This window comes from Neomonachus schauinslandi, chromosome 9 (assembly GCF_002201575.2).
Source record: "Neomonachus schauinslandi chromosome 9, ASM220157v2, whole genome shotgun sequence".
Lineage (NCBI taxonomy): Eukaryota > Metazoa > Chordata > Mammalia > Carnivora > Phocidae > Neomonachus > Neomonachus schauinslandi.
Window position 1 is genome coordinate 102,232,930 of NC_058411.1, and position 22,192 is coordinate 102,255,121.

Genomic DNA, 22,192 nt, shown 5'->3' on the forward strand with positions numbered 1-22,192 from the left:
TGATTTTTTTTTTCAAGATTTTATCTATTTATTTTAGAGAGCACAAGTGTGCAAGTGGGGGGAAGGAGAGAGAGAATCTCGAGCAGACTCCACGCTGAGCACAGAGCCCAATTCAGGGCTCAATCCCATGACCCTGAGATCATGACCGGAGCTGAAACCAAGAGTCGGATTTAACTGAGCCACCCAGGTGCCTCTTCTTTGTGATTTTTTTTTTTAAAGATTTTATTTATTTATTTGACAGAGAGAGACACCGCAAGAGAGGGAACACAGGCAGGGGGAGTGGGAGAGGGAGAAGCAGGCTTCCCGCTGAGCAGGGAGCCCGATCCAGGGTCCTGGGATCATGACCTGAGCCAAAGGCAGACGCTTAACCAACTGAGCCACCCAGGCGCCCTTCTTTGTGATTTTTTTAAATAACATTTTTCTTTTATCTTACTTTACTAGAGGAGTAAAGTATATAATACATATAATATACAAAATGTGTGTTAATTGACTGTTATCATTAGAGTTCTGGTCAACAGTAGGCTATCAGTATTAAATTTTGAGGTAGTCAAAAGGTATACATGAATTTTCAACTGCATAGGCGTTGGTGCCCTGAAACCCCTATGTTGTTCAAGGGTCAACTGTACGTTAAGGGATCATACACCATAATCAAGCAGGATTTATTCCAGGGATGCAGGGATGGTTCAACATCTATAAATCAGTGTTATACACCACATTAACAAAATCAGGGATAAAAATATAATTATCTCAGTAGATGCATAAAAAGCATTTGACAAAATTCAATACCCATTTATTATTATTTTTAGAGAGCACGAGGATAGGTGGGGGGAGGGGCAAAGGGAGAGAGAATCTCAAGCAGGCTCCACACCCAGCACAGAGCATGACACGAGGCCCAATCTCAAGACCCTGAGGTCATGACCTGAGCTGAAATTAAGAGTTGGATGCTTAACCGACTGAGCCACCCAGGTGCCCCAATACCCATTTATGATAAAAACTCAGAGAGGGTATAGAGGGTACCTTCCTCAACATAGTAAAGGCCATATATGACAAGCCCATAGTTAAGATCATACTCAACGGTGAAAAGCTGAAAGCTTTTCCTCAGAGATAAGGTATAAAACAGGGATGCCCACTTTCAACACTTTTATTCAGTAAGGTATTAAAAATTCTCACCAGAGCAATTAGGCAAGGAAAAAAAAAAAGGCATCTAAATTGGAAAGGAAGAAATGAAACTGTCACTATTTACAGATGACATGATATTATATATAGAAACCCTTAAGATTCCACAAAAAAAAAATGTATTCAGTAAAGTTGCAGGATCAAAATCAAAATACAAAAATCTATTGCATTTTTATACACTAATAATGAACTATCAGAGAAATTAAAATAATCCCTTTTACAATTGCATCAAAAAGAATACCCAGGAATAAATTTAACTGAGGTAAAGGACCTATACACTGAAAACTGTAAGACAAGAAAGAAAGATGACACAAATAAATGGAAAGATATACCATGCCCATGGATTGGAAGAATTAATGTTATTCACACTACCCTAAGCAATCTACAGAGTCAGTGTAATCCCTATCAAAATTCCAATGGTATTTTTCATAGAAGTAGAACAAACAATCCTAAGTTTTGTATGGAATCACAAAAGACCCCAAATAGGCAAAGAAATCTTGAGAAAGAACAAAGCCATGGGGCGCCTGGGTGGCTCAGGCGTTAAGCATCTGCCTTCGGCTCAGGTCATGATCCCAGGGTCCTGGGATCGAGCCCTGCATTGGGCTCCCTGCTCCGTGGGAAGCCTGCTTCTCCCTCTCCCCCTGCTTGCGTTCCCTCTCTCGCGGTCTCTTTTTTTCAAATAAATAAATAAAATCTTAAAAAAAAAAAAAAAAAAAGGAAGAACAAAGCCAGAGGCTTCACATGCCTTGATTTTAAACTAAATTACAAAGCCATAGTAGTCACAACAGTATGGTTTTGGCATAGAAACAGACATATCAATGGAACAGAATAGAGAGCCCAGAAATAAACCATACATACATGGTCAATTTACAACAAAGGAGCCAAGAATATACAAGGGGAAAGGATAATCTCGTCAATAAATGATGTTGGGAAAACTGAACAGCCACATGCAAAGGAGTGAAAGTGGACTACTTTCTTACACCATACACAAAAGTTAACTCAAAATGGATTGAAGACTGGAACCTAGGACCTGAAACCATGAAGGTCCCAGAAGAAAACGTAGGTAGTAAACTTTTTTTTTTTTTTAAAGATTTTATTTATTTATTTGAGAGAGAATGAGAGAGAGAGAGAGAGAGCATAAGAGGGGGGAGGGTCAGAGGGAGAAGCAGACTCCCTGCCGAGCAGGGAGCCCGGTGCGGGACTCAATCCCGGGACTCCAGGATCACGACCTGAGCCGAAGGCAGTCGCTTAACCAACTGAGCCACCCAGGCGCCCCGGTAGTAAACTTCTTGACATAGGTCTTGGCAGTGACTTTTTGAATCTGTCTCCAAAAGCAAAGGCAACAAAAGCAAAATTAAATACGAGGGATTACTTCAAACCAAAAAGCCTCTGTACAGCAAAGGGAATAAAATGAGAAGGCAAATTACTGAATGGGAGAAAATACTTGCAAATAGTGTTTGTTAAGGGGTTAATATCCAGAATGTATAAAGAACCCATACAACTCAGTAGCAAAAACAAAACAACCAGTTCCATTTTAGAAAAAGGGAGAAAATCCTAATAGACATCTTTCCAAAGATGACATACAGATAGCCAACAGGTAAATGAAAAGATGCTCTACATCACTCATCAGGGAAATGCAAATCAAACCACAATGAGCTATCACTTCACAGCTGTTACAATGGCTGTTATCAAAAACATAAGAAATAACAAGTGTTAGGGTGGATGTAGAGTAAATGGAACCCTTATGCACTGTTGGAATGTAAATTGGCGCAGCCACTGTGGAAAAGGGGGGGGGCATTCCTCAAGAAAATAGAGCTACCCTATGACCCAGCAGTTGCACTAATATTTACCCCAAAGATACAAATGTAGGGATCCGAAGGGGTATGTGCACCCCGATGTTTATAGCAGCAGTGTCCACAATAGCCAAACTATGGAAAGAGCCCAGATGTCCATCGACAGATGAATGGATAAAGAAGATGTGGGGTGTGTGTGTGTGATGGAATATTATGCAGCCATCAAAAAATGAAAGCTAGCCATTTGCAATGACGTGGATGGAACTAGAGGGTATTATGCTAAGCGAAATAAGTCAATCAGAGAAAGACAGTTACCATATGATCTCACTGATGTGGAATTTAAGAAACAAAACAGAGGATCATAGGGGAAGAGAGGAAAAAATAAAACAAGATGAAACCAGAGAGGGAGACAAGCCATAAGAGACTCTTAATCACAGGAAACAAACTGAGGGTTGCTGGAAGGAAGAGGGGTGGAGGGATGGGGGTAACTGGGTGATGGACATTAATGTAATGAGCACTGGGTATTATACAAGACTAATGAATCACAGGCCTTTACCTATGAAACCAGTAATACATTATATGTTAATTGAACTTCAATAAAAAATGTTAAAAAAAATTAAAGTAGAACTACCATATGATCCAACAGTTCCACTTCTGGGTATTTTTCCAAAGAAAATGAAAATACTAACTTGAAAAGATATGATCCCTATGTTCATGCAGCATTATTTACAATAATCAAAGAAGCAACTGTTGGATGAATGGATAAAGACAATATGTTTATATAGTGACATATTATTCAGCCATAAAGAATGAAATCTTGCCATTTAGAACAAAATGGATGGAACTTGAGGGCATTATGCTAAGTTAAAGTCAGAGAAAGACAAATACCATATGATCTCATTTATATGTGGAATCTAAAAAACCCCACACCAAGTTCATAGATACAGAAAATAAATTGGTAGTTACCAGAGGTGCGGGATGGGAAGTGGGCAAAATACTTGAAAGGGGTCAAAAAGTAGAAACTTGAAGTTATAAATAAGTCATGGGGATGTAATAATATAGCATGGTGACTATAGTTAATACTGTATTGTATACTTAAAAGTTGCTAAGATAGGGGTGCACCTGGGTGGCTCAGTCGTTAAGCATCTGCCTTCAGCTCAGGTCATGGTCCTAGGATCCTGGGATCGAGCCCCATGTCAGCCTCCCTGCTCGGCGGGAAGCCTGCTTCTCCCTCTCCCACTCCCCCTGCTTGTGTTCCCTCTCTCGCTGTGTCTCTGTCAAATAAATAAATAAAATCTTTAAAAAATAAAAAGTCGCTAAGATAATTAAGTTCTCATCACAGGAAAAAAATCTTAATGGATGTTAATTAGACTTATGGTGGTGATCATTGTCCCAACAGATACAAATATTGAATGTATATTGTATAGCTGAAATTAATATGTTAGGTGCCAATTATACCTCAAAAAAACCAAACCAAACCAAACCCACAACTCCACAAAGAATGCATGGTTCCCCTTTTCCACATGGGCCTGTGTCACCAGGCTCTTTCTTATTCTCTTCTCTTGGGAGCCAAGGTGGACTATAACCTGAAAATTCTTGAGTACAGACAGTGTTGCTTTTCCTCATATAGCTAGGTTTAGTGCTTGCTACCCAACTTTTCAAACTAAACATTATACTGTTTAAAGATGCATACGTGTATGTATGTGGTCTATAAAGGCAAGCAAAAAGATGATTAACACAAAATTCAGGATAATGTCTATTTCTAGAGGGAAAGATGGGGTCTGTTACTGGGAAAATACAGGAAACTCCTAACAGGGCTCCCACACCTGGCTGCTCAGGTTGCTCACTGCACAACTCTAGGGGATGCCATTCACATAAAGTTTGGCTCCTCAAGTACTGGAGAGAATCCATTTCTTTGAGTGCTGGGTACACAGGCATTCATACTCTTCTCTAAAAGGAATAATATTATTTCTCTACAGAACAATACATACCTTACTGATTGCAACAGGCGTTGGCAAACTCTTTATAAAGGGCCAGATAGTAAATACTTTAGGCATTACTGCAAGTAAGGTCTGCGTCCCAACTCCTCGACTCTGCTCTTGTATATAAGCAGCCACAGAGGATATATGAATCAGTGGGCATGTCTGTGTTCAAGAAAACTTTATTTACAGGGGCGCCTGGGTGGCTCAGTCGTTAAGCGTCTGCCTTCGGCTCAGGTCATGATCCCAGGGTCCTGGAATCGAGCCCCGCATCGGGCTCCCTGCTCAGCTGGAAGCCTGCTTCTCCCTCTCCCAATCCCCCTACTTGTGTTCGCTCTCTTGCGGTCTCTGTGTCAAATAAAATCTTTAAAAAAAAAAAAAAAAAAAGAAAAGAAAAGAAAACCTTATTTACAAAACCAGGTGGCTATTTGGCTTGGGGCCGCAGTTTACCAAACCCCAGATTACACAATTAAGCCTTTAAAAAAATTTATCTGTGGTTTGTCCAGGGGACTGAGAGTAGAGCCTGGAACAAAGGATTCCCTGGAGGTATCGTAGGAAGGTTGGTAATGTAGCCTTCTGTCATCTGCGTTTATTTTTTAATAAGTTATGACTGAAAATGTTTGCTCTAAACCTGACTTTTTTATGAACTTGGGGGCTTTGTCCTCTATAAGGTAAGATATTGAGAGAAGATTGCTGCTCAAACCTTGATTTTTTTTAATTAAGGAAACCATTTTTAGCAAAAGTATCTAGACTAATTCTTCATTAATAGCACCAAACCCAGCAGTACCACCTGTCATTAAGTGATGGTTACCAGATGTCAGACATGATGCCAGGCACTTGACACACAGTATTTTTCCTCACAACAGTGCTTCAGAGTAGGTTTTGTTTTTGTTAGTTTTTTGGTCTCCATTTTGCAACTGAGAAAGGCTGACTTTTTTCCAAGGTCACTGAGTTAATAACGCTGAGATTGGAGCCAGAGTTGTCCAGCTTCAAAGTTCACAGTCTGTTTTCTACAGCGTATTGCCTCTGTAGAAGGCCTCCTGTTTTAATGCTGCCCAAATCAATTTGGTTTTAGATTGTCTTCGCAGTTTCACGGACTTAGAAGAACTTGATGAGACAGAGTTATATATGTGCCACAAATGCAAAAAGAAACAAAAATCCACTAAAAAGTTTTGGATTCAAAAACTCCCCAAGGTAAGGACTGAGTTTCAAATTATAATGCAATTTTGAGAGGAAAAATGTTTGATTGATGAGAAGACAAATCTTTTTGTAACTTTAGCCTGTGTTCTCTATGGGTCTCTCGAGTTGCTAGTGAAAGGTAAAGAAACCCTTTGAGAATGCACAATTAATGTGTCCTGATCACAGTTTACAGCGTGTGGAAGGTGGTTTCCCACCACACCACCACTGAGCAACAGCGGGGTGTCCTACAATTCCCTGCAACTCTGACACTGTCTACCCGGAGACAGCGATCAGATTCCACAGGGTCAGGTCTCAGTCCCCCAAGACTGCCTCCGCTTCAGAAGCCAGTCACTTGTTACTTTATGCTTCTGACCAACAGGCTACAGACATGTATGAGGAGATAGGTAGAGCAGAGTCCTGAACAGAGGAGCTTCTGCCCTTGTGCAGTTTGGGCCTGGCACGGGCCTTGAACTGTTCTGGTTCCCCATCTGGAAGCTCTCTAAACCCCTCACTTTGGATTTCTATGGCGGCTTCATTACATAGGCTTGCCTGAGTAACTCACTGGCTGTTGACAGTTGTTCAACTCCCAGCCCCTCTCCCCTCCCTGGAGTTGGGGTGGGGGGCGGGGAGACTGGGGAGACTGAAAGTTCCAACTCTGTAATCACAGGGTTGGGTGTGGCGCCCCTCCTCCCCCAGCCAGCCCCTATCCTTAGGTGTGGTCCGAAAGTCACCTCATTAACATAACAAAGACACCTTTAAGGCTACCATTTAGGAAATTCTAAGGGTTTAGGAGCTCTGTTAGGACAGAGGGTGAAGACCTATTTATTTATATAATTTATATATATTATATATATTTAGTTTTTATTTTAATTCCAGTTCGTTAACATGCACTGTAATATTAGTTTCAGGGGTTATATTATAAATCACAACATCACAGTGTGGAAGAAAGTACCATCAGGGTTCCAAAGATAAACTGATAGGCCACCTAAAATATTGAGACATTAGTACCAAGTAGTTAATTTTATTGAAATGTAAATTGTTTATAATCTTTGTCTGATTTGTCTCTCATCCAGGTGCTATGCTTACATTTGAAACGATTTCATTGGACTGCATATTTAAGAAACAAAGTTGATACCTATGTAGAATTTCCCCTGAGAGGCCTGGACATGAAATGCTACTTGCTAGAGGTAAGATCAGTTATCTTTGTTAGATGGTGAAAGATGGCTCTTCAGTCAAATCAAGCCTTCACACTGAGGTAGGAGATAGGAGGTCACTGAGCACTGCTGCTAACTCAGTCCTGGGATGTCTTCTCCCTTTTTCTGTAGCCTGAGAACAGAGGCCCCGAGCACTGCCTGTACGACCTTGCCGCTGTGGTGGTGCACCATGGTTCCGGGTAAGTGTGTCAGTGGCTTCTCGTGCTTGGGAAACGCACGGTGGAGACCAGCAGTTTCACACCACTCGGGATAATTCTCCCCTCAACTCCCTAAAAAAAGGATACATTAAAGTGAGTGAAGTAGAGTTTTCTTTCCATCTGGGTGTGAAAGAATATTCTTGAAAGGATGTTGTGAAGGAAGGAAGGCACATGAAAGCAAAATGGAGAAGGGTTCATTGGAGCTCAGCATTCAGAACCTAAGCTGTTTGTCCACAAAATCCTGAGTAGTCTTTACTCCAAAGTTTTTCTGTTTCCTTTGTCAGATGACATTTAAATTGGGGGAAAATGGGAAATTATTTGGAACTTCGTGTCATCTATTTTAAAGATTCATTTTTATTGAATTTCTGTTTTTCTGAAAATTTGTATTAGTCTACACCTTCTGATTTCTTGAGATTCGCTATTTTACCTTCAAATGTGGACAAAACACTGTCCATGTTGAAAACCCTTTTCCCTCACAACTCTGTAGACATTGCTCCCTGGACTTCATCATTCATAGTTACAAGGGCCAAGTCTACTACCAGTCTGAGTCTCATCCCTTTAGAGGCAACATTTTTTCCTCATTGGACGGTTACAGGATCCTGTCTTTGGATTTAAGAAATTACAGTAAATGTATTCCTGGCTTGGTGGTTGATAGGGATCCTCTTCATCAGTGTCTTCGGCTCCTGGAAATAGTGTTTGTTCCCCACCCCCTCTCTACTTTTTGGAACCGATATTACACATACAGCAGCCCCCCTCCCACCTGTACGAATACATTCCAAGACCCCCAGTGGATGCCTGAAACTGCAGATAGTACCAAATCCTATATATACACTCTAGTTTTTCTTATACATATGTACCTATGATAGTTCAATTTACAATTATAATTTAATATTAATTGTAATTGTGGTAGTGTTAGCTTCTGTTGACCTTTTGATGAGAGGTTACAAGGAGGATCATCTTCTGGACCACAGCTGACTGTGGGTAACTAAACTGGAAAGCAAAGCCAAGGATGAGGGGGGACCTCCTATATAGTTAATTTTCTGGTTCTTTCACACATTTTAACCACTGTTCAATGATTTCCATCTGTGTTTCTGAAGACTGCCATGGCCTATTTTTCCAAATCACCAATTTGGATTTCATCTGTATCCAAATTGAAGATAAGCTCCTCTGTGAAATGTTTAATACTGTGGCAATCCAATTTTTCTGATAACTTCCTTTCATAATAGGAACATTCTTGTTTTATGGCTGCAGTATCTTTTTGAAACCATCGGTATTAGAATTTTAAAGCTCTTTGGTTTTCTGCATTAAATGTTAGTGGTTAATTGCTTTACTTGTTCTTCCCAGAACTTCTCTTTCATACTATCCACACCCCCTGCCCCCCGGGTTTTGATGGTTTTGGGCTGTTTATTCAGTCATAATAAATGATGAGATTGATCATTATTGGTAAATGGTAAGGGTTTTCCTAGCACTTGTGGGGTGTCTGTTCTACCGAAGGCTTTTCTCCTGCTGGGAGGGCTGACTCTAGGGCTCCATGGGTGCGTGGCTGGGTCGTGCTGACAGAAAAGCGCTTGCGGGGGCGCCTGGCTGGCTCAGTTGGTTGAGCAACTGCCTTCAGCTCAGGTCATGATCCTGGAGTCCCGGGATCGAGTCCCGCGTCGGGCTCCCTGCTCAGTGGGGAGTTTGCTTCTCCCTCTGACCCTCCCCCTTCTCACGCTTGCTCTCAAATAAATAAAATCTTTAAAAAAGCAAAGCAAAGTGCTTGCAGGCCACAGTACAGGGAGGGCACTTCCCTGAAGGCAGATTACTTTCTCAAGCTCAGGTTTTTTCCAAGGCTGTGATGGAAATCTGTTCTTCAGTGGTCCAGGTTTCCCTAGACCTTGACCTACGCTGGTTAGGGCAAGAGTGCTTAGCTCTTGGGTTTCTCTATTAACCCAGTGCCGTGTGAACACTGCTTTGTGTGTTGTAGAAAATCTTCAGTTTCTGGTCATTCGATGGCACTCTTCCCTGTATTTCCAATGTCAGTATATTCCTGGTCATTTCAGTGGATTTTGAGGAACACAAACACCTGAGCTCAATCAGCCATCTTAAACCACAAGTCTCTAGGGTGTATTCTCTATTACAGTACTTATAATTTATTATATATCTAACAAATTCTATGATTGCGCATATCCTTTTGTTATTTCTGTAGCCCTTTTCGTTCATTTTTTTTTACTTTCCCTTACAGGGTCGGTTCTGGACATTACACAGCCTATGCAACTCATGAAGGTCGCTGGTTCCATTTCAATGACAGTACTGTAACACTGACTGATGAAGACACCGTTGTGAAAGCAAAGGCCTACATCCTTTTCTATGTGGAACGCCAGGCCAAAGCTGGATCAGATAAACTTTAATACCTCCTTTAAATCATTATTTGTCAACTATACCGGACAAACATTTCCAATTTTCCGTAAATACTTGATCTAAGATTTAATTTCATTATGCACTTTTCAATTTCCTATTTTGGGTTTAGTTTTATTTTGTCAGTGGTAGTGACGTATTGAACATGGGCACCAACTAATTTGTTTTTTTAGTTCTACCAGAAAACCTCAGCAGATATTTTGATTTGCTGCTTTAGTTGTAATAATTCAGTTTTTATATGTAGTTTCAAGAACTTAGTTCTATTTGACTTTTTTTATATTACTGTTTCCAGTTCTCACTTTGAGGCACATTTACATCAATGCTTTGTTACTCTCGCATGCTGCAAGCAAGAGGTGTTCCTGATTGTGAAGAGCAGCCTAACGGTCTGCTGCCCTTCACAGCTGTCATGGAGACCAGGTTGACTGGAAATCCACCCCCCAGGATCATGTGTGCACATCATTTGTGGCCCACAGGATTTCGCTGCTCAGTAATCGTTCCTTCTGATTGTAAAAGAGAAGTGGGAGGGCATCATTAAGCAGGCCAGGTAACTGCTGCTCTGGGTGGCTCTCCAGGCTGCTGTTTATCAGCACTAACTAAATAAATGTGTTGGTTCAGTTGTACCTGCACTGCAAATTCAAGAGTTACTCCTTTTGAGTTTTTCTGTTTTGTTCTGGGGATATTTTTTGCTTGTGTGTTTGTGCTCATGGAGCTAGGAGTACAGAAAAGTCCAAAGACGACCAAACACATTGAGTGTTTAAAAATCTCAGACTCCGCTACACGGTGTAGAGGTTATCCAGGGAGAGGAAACCATAGCTTCTGTTTGCCTTTCAAACCAGCATCTAGTTCCCCCACTGGCTATCATGCTGGGAATAACTACATGGCCACTTCTGTCTTATTTCTTGCTTAGCCATCTGAGGTCGAGATGCTGACCTCCAGAGTGGATTCTGACCTTCACCTGCACTTCAGGTAACACTATGGGGTCTGCTTCTATAGAAGGAAATCTGAGTCTTGCTACTTTGGTTTTTAACAACTCTCACTGGCCTATCCTGATAGCAGAGCAAACTGAAAATATCTCACTTTGAATAGTTTCTGTTCTTGAGTTTAGTAGTCTTTGTTTCAAAATTGTTTTCAAGAAAAATAGGTACAAGCACTATTAAGATTGAACTCAATTGAAATCTGGAACCAGAATTCCATCTAAGGAAGGTAACTGTGATTCTGCAAGCAGTCCAGGCCAGTCTGTTGATGGGGTGGGGGTGGCAGTACTTGCAGATTGGAGAGGGAGGGAGAGCGAGCGAGCGAGCGAGAACACACACTCCCCAGTAGGCTCTAGCATAGGGCCGTGGCACTGCTGTCAGCTCGTCTCCTATTCCAGTCAGTTTCTTTTCTGTTCTCTACAAGTTGTTAGAAGGGGCAGAATGTCTTTCATATTAAGCCAGTCAGCCAAAATGTTTGGTAATCTTGTTTCTCCTATTAAAAGAAAAAAGCCAAGTTTGTTTTTAAGTGCATGAATAATCTGATGGCTGTCCTCCTGGGTCAGATATTTGAAATTGCAGGAGCAGATGTGGCTCCATTTCCATTTTAATATTCGCTAGATAAATCCTGTATTTTTCTCAGGGCAGAAATCAGCTGCTGTTAAACACTTGAACATGGCCTGGAACAAACTGCGGTCATGGCTAAACCTGTATTATCTGGTATGGCAGTCACTGGTCACATGTGGTTATTGAAGTTTTAATGAAAATTAAGTTTAAAACCCAGTTCTTCAGTACCACTAGCTACATTTCAAGGGCTCAGCAGCCGCTTGTGGCAGAGAATGTTTAGGCCTAGGGCCGTTCCATCAGTGTGTAGGGCTTTTGGACGGCACTGGTCTGCGTTTTCACTCCGAAGAGAGCTTCGCTGTCGTGGTTCGGTCTTACAATTTAGACACCGAGTCCAGAAGCTAATTAAGAGGGAAACATGTATGTAAAATAGTTGACAGTGCTAAATTGCATGAGGTTGAACCATAAGAGATTTTGGTATTTAACCTTTTGATCTACAAAAGTGAAAGTTGCACATAATTTGATCTACTATATTAATACATTAACACCACATACAATTGAACGTGGAATGTGCCTCTTCTTTGATGTGTTCGGTATCTCCTGTGAATCCAGCCTTTTTTACTTAGAAGGCATACAGCTGGGACTTCTAACATTTGCATTTCCTTTGTCTCTCCGAGGGGGCCCTGCAGCATTATAGCCTTGGGCAGTGTGCATATTGGTGGAGAAAAATGGTCTTTTTATACCAAAAGCAACTTTGTGACAGCCAGACCGCTTTGTTGGGGAAAGTGGTCCTCAGACAGGCAGCGCTGTTGGCTTGAGAGACGGACACATCTCCTCTTTGAATTTCTGGAGTGGTTCTATTGCTTGATTTTACAGAAGCAGAAATGTTTGAGTGACATTATTAAGGCTCCTTTGGAAAAGTGACTGGATCCATTTGAATTGCGCATTTGAACGCCAGTGATGTAAATGTGCCTGTTTGTATTTAAAAAATTTAACTGTGTAGCCTTATCACACCTATTTTAAAAAGCTGATCTCCGCGTGCTCTTCAGGGCTTTCCGCTCGCGCCCTGCGCTCTGCGCGTGTGGCGTGTCACGCAGAGGCCGTGGCCGAGGCGGTGCCTCGCTCTGTCCCATGGCTCCCTGGAACAAGAACACTTCCTCAGAAGTCCTCCCACACAGATGGGTGATGGAAACAGTTTGTGGCAACACAAATCTCTCTCCATGGTGGAGAAACCTTTGCTTATCCACTGTATTCTACTCAGTGTCTAGTGATGACATACGTAATAGAATTAAACCGGTGAAGTGTACAGGCCCTGGTTAAGTGAACCTACTCAGCAGCTTGGTTTCTGGGGTTGGGGACATATTTATTTCTTAAAAGCCAAACCTCTCTTTCAATGGTTTAGTGTACATAAGTTTATTTAGATTTATTTCTTCCACCTCAGGCCCCAGCGTCCCCTCAACACCCTCACACACCCTGTTGCTGACGTGGCCTCGTCACTTGAGCCCTGAAAAGGCTCAGGAGCAGTCTGTTCCTGCGGCCGGGGCATGGGGCCCAGGACACTGGGGTGCAGCCACAGGAACATGCCCGCGGGGCGGGGGGGGGGCGTGCTGTAGGGCAAGGTCTCCGGCTGGCCTCGCTGGGGTGACGCCTCCCCCGGCTCTGAGCACCATGGATTCCAGACCCCAACACCCACCCCTGCTGTGCTGCGTCTCATGTACTCACTCGCCACGAAAGCCTAGTTTGTATGATGCGAGAGGATTAACGGTGCAAGTGACTGATTTCATTTACGTTGTAATCACAACCCTTTTCTGCTTCACCAACCTGAACTCTTTTATGGATAAAAGTATCATTAAAGTTCTGGTCTCCTTCCTCTTGACTATTATTTCTGAACTGCTTTCAGGGGAGCCGCGTGAAAGTCGGGGTACTTGCTCAGGGGACGGCCCGGTCGGTCGGCGCCCGCCCCCGCGGGGCCGCCGGTGTGTAGGCGGCAGGGCTGAGGCAGCCGGAGGGCCGGGCGGCGGCGGCAGGGAGCGGGCAGGGAGCGGGCAGGAGGGGCTGCGCTCGCGCCTGCGCAGAGGTGCTGGACCCGCGGCCCGGGCACACGGAGGCCAGTGAGAGCGTCCTGCCTCCCCTCTGCCGCCTCGTCCTATAAAACGAGGCCCGCTTGCCTCCTGCAGAGCTAGACCCCGCCCTGAGGGACCGGCTCTGGGGCCCTGAGCAAAGGACGCTGGTCACCTTTTAAAGTAAGACATGCAAGTAAGTGCCACTGTTAAAAAATAAAGTTTCTGCTTTTCAGTACGCTCCTATATACGACCTCTCTGCCCCCGTCGTCCCCTGCAAACAGAGAAAAACCGCCCTCTGCCCCCACACATCGTTTTTCTGTTATTTGCCTGCTCCTCTCAGTCTCTGGAAACAGGCAAATGGTTTTGCCTCCAGGTCCCATCCAGCCCGCTCCTCGCGGCAGCCGCCTCCTGGCAGCTGGTGAGGGGCTGCGCGGCGGCGGCGGGGCCAGGGAGTCGTGCCGCAGCTGTGCTGTCCACGCCACCCTGGCGGCCCAGACCCTCCCCGCATCCTGGGGTGCTCCCCACCCCCGCCGGCAGCACGCACGGCTCCGTGGGGGAGGCTCGACGGGCCACGAGGACGGCCCGGTGGCCAGCCTTTTACGAAGCTTAAAGAACTGTCCGTTTCCAGAGGTCAGCACACTGAAGAGTCCTGGCTTGGATAGGATTTGCGAGGAAAAGTGGAGATAAGGCGGCTTTGTGCGGTGCGCCCTTTGGGTGAGTGCAGCGAGAGCCAGAGAGGGGCGGCAGCTGTCAGCCGCGGCGAACCACTGACATAATTAGTCCGCGGTATTAGAGTAGCGAGTTACCCTTTCCCTAAGAACTGCATCCTTTAGCTGGTTCTTGGTGGACGTTAAGACAAGACACCCCTTCCCCTTGGCACTGCTGGGGTAACCAAGCACCAGGACGCGGAGCCTGGGGTCTCGGAGTTGGCTAGAATGGCTGCTCTTTCCTGAGCTGCGCTGTGCTTTTGAAGGCAAAGCTGCACCAGGAACGACCAAGCCTTAGTTCCAGAAGAGGGTCCAACACAGCTGCCTCATCCGCCTGACTCCACACAACTGCACGCAAAGTATTTCTTTCCTTCCAATCCCAACAAATGGGAGAATGAACAAAGGTAACCACTTGGGTGGTGTCCCCTGCGTCACTGCTGCAGACAGTGCAGCCCTTCCTGTCAGCAGCCCCCGAACCAGCACACACAGCTGCCAATTCACAGCACAATCACAGTAGGATCTGGGGTGGGCCTGGGAGGGAAGCAGGGTTAGAAAAACGATCCAGGAGGTGAGAAATCTGTTACTTCAGGAAAGGAGAACTTAAAAGAGATAAGACCTCCAGGCAGCCTGCCTAGGCTACGATCCCTCCCCAGTGAGCAGACCGAAGGCTTTCACAAAGACGGTGGTGTCTGGCTGGCTTAAAGGGCAAGCTGAGACTCAAACACTTTAACCTAAAACTGTTTCAAGCAGTTTTGTACTAAGAGCTCCCTCATCCATCCTGACATTTTGGGAAATACAAACGAGATACAACAGGGCACGTAATTGGGAAAATGTTAAGATGTAAAGCAAGTAAACTTAAGCTTAACATGTTACGCACATACACACAGAAGAACCTTGGAGAGCTAAGCTACTTAAGATAAATCTTTATGCAACAACTGGGTAAAAACAGAGCCAGCTGGGAGGCCGAGGAAATCCCTTTGCCTGGCACAGGGCAGCAGGGTCTGAAGGTAGTTGGGCCAAGCACGCAAACCATCACCACTGAGTGAAGATCACAGGGAAAGGGGCCTTACCCCGGCTTCAGCTTACAGCTTTGAACACAAAACTGTCACCCTTCGCTCTTTATAAACAACTCCTATTAGGAGTGGAGCAGAAGACTCACACATACATATTCGAGAATGGAAACATCCAGTTTATAATCAGGGTCCCTCTCAGTGAGCAGACTGCAGGCCCAGACAGGTGGTCTGGCCGGCCACCTCCAATAAAAATGCCTTGGGAAAAGCCAAAAGAGCTCTCTGCTAAGCACCACTGTCAGCTAAAAAGGGAAAGAAATCCCTTTTAAGGAAGCTATTTAACTTCAATAGGCTGCTTTTCTGCCAGGATTTTCAATTTCTCTGAACTTGAGCCGAACCACAGACTGCCGCACGTATGTCTGGATCCTGGCTCCCCCCGCCCTGTTCTCAGAGCTTCAGCACCAGTTGTTAGCCAAAAATAAACACCATTCCTCAACCATATATGTCCACCAGCCCAGAGCCGGGGAGGAGGAGGAGGAGGAAGGTCAGGTCCCCGGGTGCACACCATGCACATCACCCAGCTCAACCGGGAGTGCCTGCTGCACCTCTTCTCCTTCCTGGACAAGGACAGCAGGAAGAACCTGGCCAGGACCTGCCCCCAGCTCCAGGACGTGTTTGAGGACCCCGCACTCTGGCCCCTGCTGCACTTTCGATCCCTCCTAGAGCTCAAGAAGGACAACTTCCTCCTGAGCCCGGCCCTCAGGAGCCTCTCCATCTGCTGGTACTCCAGCCGCGTGCAGGTGTGCAGCATTGAGGACTGGCTCAAGAGCGCCTTCCAGAAGAGCATCTGCAGCCGCCACGAGAGCCTGGTCAATGATTTCCTCCTCCAGGTGTGCGACAGGTAGGCCACCTCCTGAGCCACGGGCTTTGCGGGGGGGTGGGGGGCGTGTCTGGCTCCCACAGCCCTAGGAGGCTTGGAGGGGGGTCGGGGAAGAGCAAATTACAAGACCAAGATGCCTCCATCTTGGGGAGCCTCAAACTAGGCCCAAGGCAGACCATCCAGGCCTGTCCACAGCACAGTCCCTAGAGAAGGCATACAGTCATGGAAGTGGGGGTGTGTGTGGGGGGGATCTTCCTCCTCTTAGCCTCCCAGGCCCTGGAGCTACTGCTGCTGCGAACAGGAAGACTGGGCTTCAGCTGTCGCTGTCCTTCGGGCAGCTGTCCTCCCTAGCAGCCGTCAAGGCGGCCTGGCTGGGCCTGGATTTTCAAGGTCAGGCCCTGGGAAAGGTTCCTAGATTCAGCCATCAGCTTACCCCTCCGCTCTCCCCCAAGCAAACAAACTCCAGGGCCTGTGGAACGCAGCTAAGGAAGGACAGCTAGGGTGCTCTGGGTTAGCTGAACCAAGCCAGACTACAGGAGGAGGGGTGGTGATATTGCAGAATGGTTTCCTCATTAGAATATTACTTATCTCACTGTACCCCTAAGGGAGGGTGTTTTAGCCGAATTTTTCAGACGAGCAAATCAAAGTTTTGAGAGGTCATGTGATCTACAGTCTAGGATTGCCAGATTTTAGAAAATAAAAATTCAAGACATCCAGTTAAATTGGAATTTTGAATAGACAAAATAATTTTTTGGCGCAAGTACATCCCAAATACATCCTGTATTTGATCGGTCAACTCTACCCCGCATAGAGAGGCTAAGCCACAGGCGCCCCCCCCATGGTCCCAGCCTCCTGCCTAGGGCAGCCCATGCAAGCAGACTTCTGCTGCCAGCCTCTCGCTGAGCCTCAACTGACTGGTCCCGTCCTGCCTTTGAGGAAAAGCACCTCTTGGTTACTAACAAACTAGGCTCAGCCAGTTTGCTGCCACCCAGGTTTAACAGCTGCTGTTTGCCGGCCCTGTGACCCACATGGAAGCAAAGAGTGGTGGCCCCGCCTTGCCCTTTTTTTTTTTTTTTTAAGGCAGTCAGAAGAAAACAAGATGGACTTGGTTGGGCCCTGCAGGGATGAGGCCATTTTGGTGGGTTTAACAAGGCACAGAAATCAGACTGGAGTGATGTATGTGGGAGAGGCAGGCCTGCTCTGAAGTTGTTCCATTCCTGCCGCAAGAGAATTTAATTTCCCACATCAGCAAGTGTGGAGTGGCCCTCTCATGTCACCATCTGGGTGCAGCAAGGGGCCCCAGTGTCACAAAAAGAACAAAGGGCTTGGCGGTAAGGGTTCTGTGCTGAGTCTCCCAGGTCTGCTACTGTCCAACCATGGGATCCCAGACCAGTTATTTAAATCCAACCTAATTTCTTTATCTGAAAATGGGATAAATCACCCATCTCACAGGCTAAGAGGATTAAATGACACAGTAGGTACTGAGAACACCCATGAGATCTGCTTCTTCAGCGATCCGCTCTTGGCAGCGAGAGACAGCTGAGGATGGCGGGCAAGGAGTCGGCTCTTTCTCTGGTTTGTTCCTACATCAGGATTATGCTAAAAGTTCTTAGAACAAAAGGGACCACTCAACACCTTTGGGGCTTAAACACCTAATCGTCATCATCACCCTAGAGCTAACAATTTCTCCCACTTGTCAAATGAGGACTAGCACAGTTCAGACATTTGTCCTGGGTCAGAGAGCAAATAAGTCACAGGCAGATTACCTGAGCCCTCTGGGCCAGTTCCCTTATTCACAAAACAGGGTGCAGAGGGTTTGATATGAAGACTGAAGAAGCCATATGAACTTGGGACTTGGGAAGATGGAATGGGCTCAGTGTGTGAAATGTGCCCCTTCCCCAGGCACGAGGGAGCCGGGCTAGCCCAGGCAGGTGCAGTGAAGGGGTTAAGGGGAAAGCTGATGGGGAAAGGGAAAGCCCCCGTCAAGACCCCAGCTTCCTCTGGCTACTGGGAGCCAAGACCCCTGCCCACAAGACAGGTCCTTCTTTTTTTTTTTTTTTTTTTTAAGATTTTATTTATTTATTTGAGAGAGAGCACATGAGAGGGGGGAGGGTCAGAGGGAGAAGCAGGCTCCCTGCTGAGCAGGGAGCCCGATGCGGAACTCGATCCCGGGACTCCAGGATCATGACCTGAGCCGAAGGCAGTCGCCCAACCAAATGAGCCACCCAGGCGCCCAAGACAGGTCCTTCTTGACTGCAAGCAGTCTGATCCTGTGTGCTCCCAGGAAAACTGAGTTACAATTGCCTGTAGAAGGCCCTGTGCAGGGCCATTTACACCCCAAATCTTGATCTTCACTACAAGCCGACTGGTAGGCATTATTCCCTCCCTGCTGTGCACCCATACACACAGAGGGAAACTGAAGCTCAAGTGAGTGACTCAGCCAAGGTCACACGGAAATAAGCCAAATCTAACTTTGCTCAAGATCTTTTTCTCCAGCAAATGCTGGTAAGGTTGGGGCAGAGGAGCCTCCAAACTTTTGGTATGAGTGGCCCTGACTGTACACCTCAGATCCAGTTCTAGACCTCTTCCAGGCTGGCATCCCAGTGGGCATGCAAGAACTGTCCCAGTTTCCTGAGCACAAACCAGGGGTCTAGAACCCAGAGCCAGGCATACTCAGAGCTATGCCCCGACCCCAGCCTCAAAGGTTCAACAGTGCCTGTCCCTAAGCCACCCCATAGGAAACCCTTGCTCCCACCTGACTGACCGTCCTGCTAGGAACATCAGGGCCTCAGCTTGAAGCCAGACTGGAGTGGTCACCATGCATCTTTTCCCGCACCCCCACCCCCCAAAGCAACAGGCCTGGAGAGAACCAAAAACACCTAGAGTCGTCGTCCTGGACCCTGCATCCCCCCCCTGCCCACAGCAGGACCAGCGGCAGCTCAGGAAGCTAAAAGCCCACGCAGATTAAGGTCTGGTGGAGTGCAAAGGCAGAAAGAGTAGGGGAAAGGGGACAGAAACCCTGGTTCTGATCCAGGCCGCGTCATCGCAGGCCAGTTCCTTAAACGGGCTGAGCCCGGTTCACTTCCTTGCCCACAATACACGGAGTCATGCCGTGAGTCCCAGGACGGTCAGGGAGCTACCGGGCCGGGGGCTGCTCCAGGGAGGGGCGGGGCGCGGGGCGGGCGCCAACCGTACCCGCCGTGGGCCCCGACCTGGGGCCACCGCGATCTCTCCGCAGGTGCCCCAACCTGGCGTCCGTCACGCTTTCAGGCTGCGGCCACGTCACCGACGACTGCCTGGCGTGCCTGCTGCGCTGCTGCCCGCGCCTGCGCGCGCTGCGCCTGGAGAACTGCGCGCGCGTCACCAACCGCACGCTGGCTGCCGTGGCGGCGCACGGGCGCGCGCTGCAGACGCTGCACGTGGACTTCTGCCGCAACGTGAGCGCGGCCGGCCTGCGCCGCCTGCGCGCCGCGCGCCCGCGCCTGGCGCTGCGGGCCGAGCACAGCGCAGACATGATCCCGGACCAGCTCCCGAGCGCGCCCGGCACGGCCGCTCGCAAGCTGCTGCCGCGCTAGGCTGACCACGCCGGGGCACGACACCCAGCCAAGGGCCCCGGGCGGAAAGAGCGACCTGGCTTCCAACCCCAGCCCCTCCACCTCCCAGACTGTCGCCACATCTCGAACCTCAGTGTCCTTCTCTGCAAAACGGGGACACTAATGCCTACCTCACATTACGGTTTTACGCACCGGAGTGCGAGATTAGCCGGATGCTGGGAAAACACTCGGCTAGCCCTCACTAAACACCAGCATCTAACCCGACGCCTTTCCGCCCCGGGTCCTCCGCCACTCGCTGTCCGCAGCAGGGGAGAGGCCCACACCATCTCCTGGGACTGCGACCGCCGTCGGGGGCCGAAATAACCCCCATGGGCAGGCGTGGCCACCCGGTAGAGCGCGGGCGCAGGCGCCGTGGGGACGGGGCGGGACGACCCGGGCGTCCGAACGAGCGCCGCAAGCTCACCCCGCGGCCGTGCGTGGCCCAGGCTCCCCGCGAGCGTAGCCGCCCGCTGCACCAGTGGGCGGGAGGAGGGGGAAAGCCGGGGCTCACAGCCGGAGAGAGCCCCCCCCAGCCCGCCACCGCGGCCCCTGCCGTCCGCGCCTTCGCTCGGCGCTCGGGCCTGCCCACACACACGATTCTAGAAAATTCGCTGGTCGATATGATTCTGAACAGAAACCACATAGTTATCCTAATTTTATACCGTTCTCGTATCACAAAGACAGAAGAAAGCATCTGGAAAACCCTAAGTAAAGACTTGAAAACAAAAGCAGCAGCCCTGGTTAAGTCCTTTGATAATGAAACCACTATAGAGGCGCATACAAAGTTAAATTTTTACCTGCTGGATTTGCTCAACGCGGGCACACACCTGGACTTCAGTTTCAGAGCTTTAGTCACTGATGTCCCACCTTTAGCCGCCAAGTATAGGCTCCCGGCCCCGCAGCAGCCTCCTGGTCCCAGGTACACGGTGAAAACTTGGTAAGAGGGGAAGGCAGGGAGCACAGCGGGCTGGTGGGCCATGCTCACGCTCCAGCTCCGCCCAGCACCAGCTGGGACCTGGGCCCTTAAGTCACCTGAGGCCAGGTGTTTCTTGTCTGAGAAAGCGGATCTGGACCCCTACTCACCTGTTGCCCAATATTGGGGAACCGGCAAGGAAAAAAAAGTACAATTTTTTCTCTAGTAGGAGAAGAGACAGTAAATACTTGGTATCTAAGAAGCTAATAAGGCTACGGTGGGGGCGGGGGATGGGGAGCACCAGGTAAGGGGATAACTGGCAATTGCTGGGGAAGGCTTGGGGAGGGGGAAGGCGACCTAAAAAGGGTTGACCAGTGTGAGCCTCGCCACGTGAAGTGAGGCAGGGAGCCGAGCGGCATCTGGCAGGAAAATAGTGCACGCGCAGGGAATGATAGCTCGTGCAAGGGCTGCAGAGCAGGGGCCTGGCCTGTGAGCTGGGGGCCAGGAGAGCAGTGTGGCGGGAGCAGAGTGAGTAAGGGGGAAAGGGGAGCAGGAAAGATCAGAGAACTAGGGATGTGGGTGGCCGTAGAGGCCTCACAGGTTACTCTGAGCATGAAACGGGAGCTGCAGCGCCCCCACGCCAACCTACCCCCAGCAGGAGCCAGGGTCCCAAGCCAGAGATGATCGCCAGGTGAGGGCCGGAGGGGCTGAAATTTCTCCAGGCAGAACCTGGAGTGGGGCAAGCAGCAACCCACCCCATCCCAACCCCTCCAGGGCCTGCTGGAGGCCTCACTTGCTGTCCCCGGCCCCTTGTTGGGCCAGCGCTGGGCCCAGAAGCAGGTGGGTGTTGGCACTGAGGCCCGGCCTGGCACAATCCCTCACCCCTGTGTCGGGGGAGAGCCAGCCCCCTCAGGCTGTCAGCTGCAGGGGAATGGGAGGACCCCACTTCCTCTGGGTGATTTTCCAGTTTACCCCCCATAGCTCTGGACTCTGGAAAGAGGCCTTGCGGGGATTTTGTTTTCCCACTACTGCAAACGGTGTTGAAAAAAACGCTTAGGCTTCCAGGGGGAAAAATGTTTTTTTAAAACAGCACCACTTAGGGACGCCTGGGTGGCTCAGTCGTTAAGCGTCTGCCTTCGGCTCAGGTCATGAACCCCGGGGTCCTGGGATCGAGCCCCGCATCGGGCTCCCTGCTCCTCGGCAAGCCTGCTTCTCCCTCTCCCACTCCCCCTGCTTGTGTTCCCTCTCTCGCTGTCTCTCTCTGTCAAATAAATAAATAAAATCTTAAAAAAAAAACCCAGCACCACTTAAAACCCCAGGGCTTTGCTTTCATTATTTCTGATAAGCCTGAATTGCCAGCAGGTCCTGTTTGCCCTGAGCTGATGGTTTAGTGTGGGGGACAATAGAGTCCTAGTTTCTGTCTCTCCTCTGACTGAGAGCCAGTCACCCCTCTCCAAACCTCAGCTTTTAAATCTGTGTATTGGGATTGCTGGAGAATCTTGCTTGCAGGGTTCTAGTAAGGATTAACACATGTTCGTAAAGCCGAAGTCACTGCA

General features: G+C 47.9%; 2 protein-coding genes across 4 annotated transcripts in view; both read left to right on the forward strand.

The window, feature by feature from the left end:
• Positions 1-13,331, forward strand: part of USP3 (ubiquitin specific peptidase 3) — a 110,243-nt gene extending 96,912 nt beyond the window's left edge. For all 3 annotated transcript variants that reach the window (XM_021694047.2, XM_044918320.1, XM_021694046.2), the window contains 4 exons: positions 6,024-6,142; positions 7,201-7,314; positions 7,453-7,520; positions 9,763-13,331. In XM_021694047.2, coding sequence (XP_021549722.1) covers positions 6,024-6,142; positions 7,201-7,314; positions 7,453-7,520; positions 9,763-9,928 — 467 coding nt within the window. In that variant the 3' untranslated portion in view covers positions 9,929-13,331. The remainder of the gene's footprint in view (positions 1-6,023; positions 6,143-7,200; positions 7,315-7,452; positions 7,521-9,762) is intronic.
• Positions 13,332-15,816: 2,485 nt separating this feature from the next.
• Positions 15,817-19,732, forward strand: FBXL22 (F-box and leucine rich repeat protein 22). The gene is made up of 2 exons (XM_021694024.1): positions 15,817-16,151; positions 19,369-19,732. The coding sequence occupies exons 1-2, from the start codon at positions 15,817-15,819 to the stop codon at positions 19,703-19,705; spliced, it is 672 nt and encodes a 223-aa protein (XP_021549699.1). The 3' UTR covers positions 19,706-19,732.
• Positions 19,733-22,192: the final 2,460 nt, after the last annotated feature.

Coding starts and splice junctions, on each gene's coding strand:
- FBXL22 (XM_021694024.1), top strand. CDS start 15,817: ATGCACATCACCCAGCTCAACCGGGAGTGCCTGCTGCACCTCTTCTCC. Junction 16,152..19,368: donor CTCCTCCAGGTGTGCGACAG/GTAGGCCACCTC, acceptor ATCTCTCCGCAG/GTGCCCCAACCTGGCGTCCG.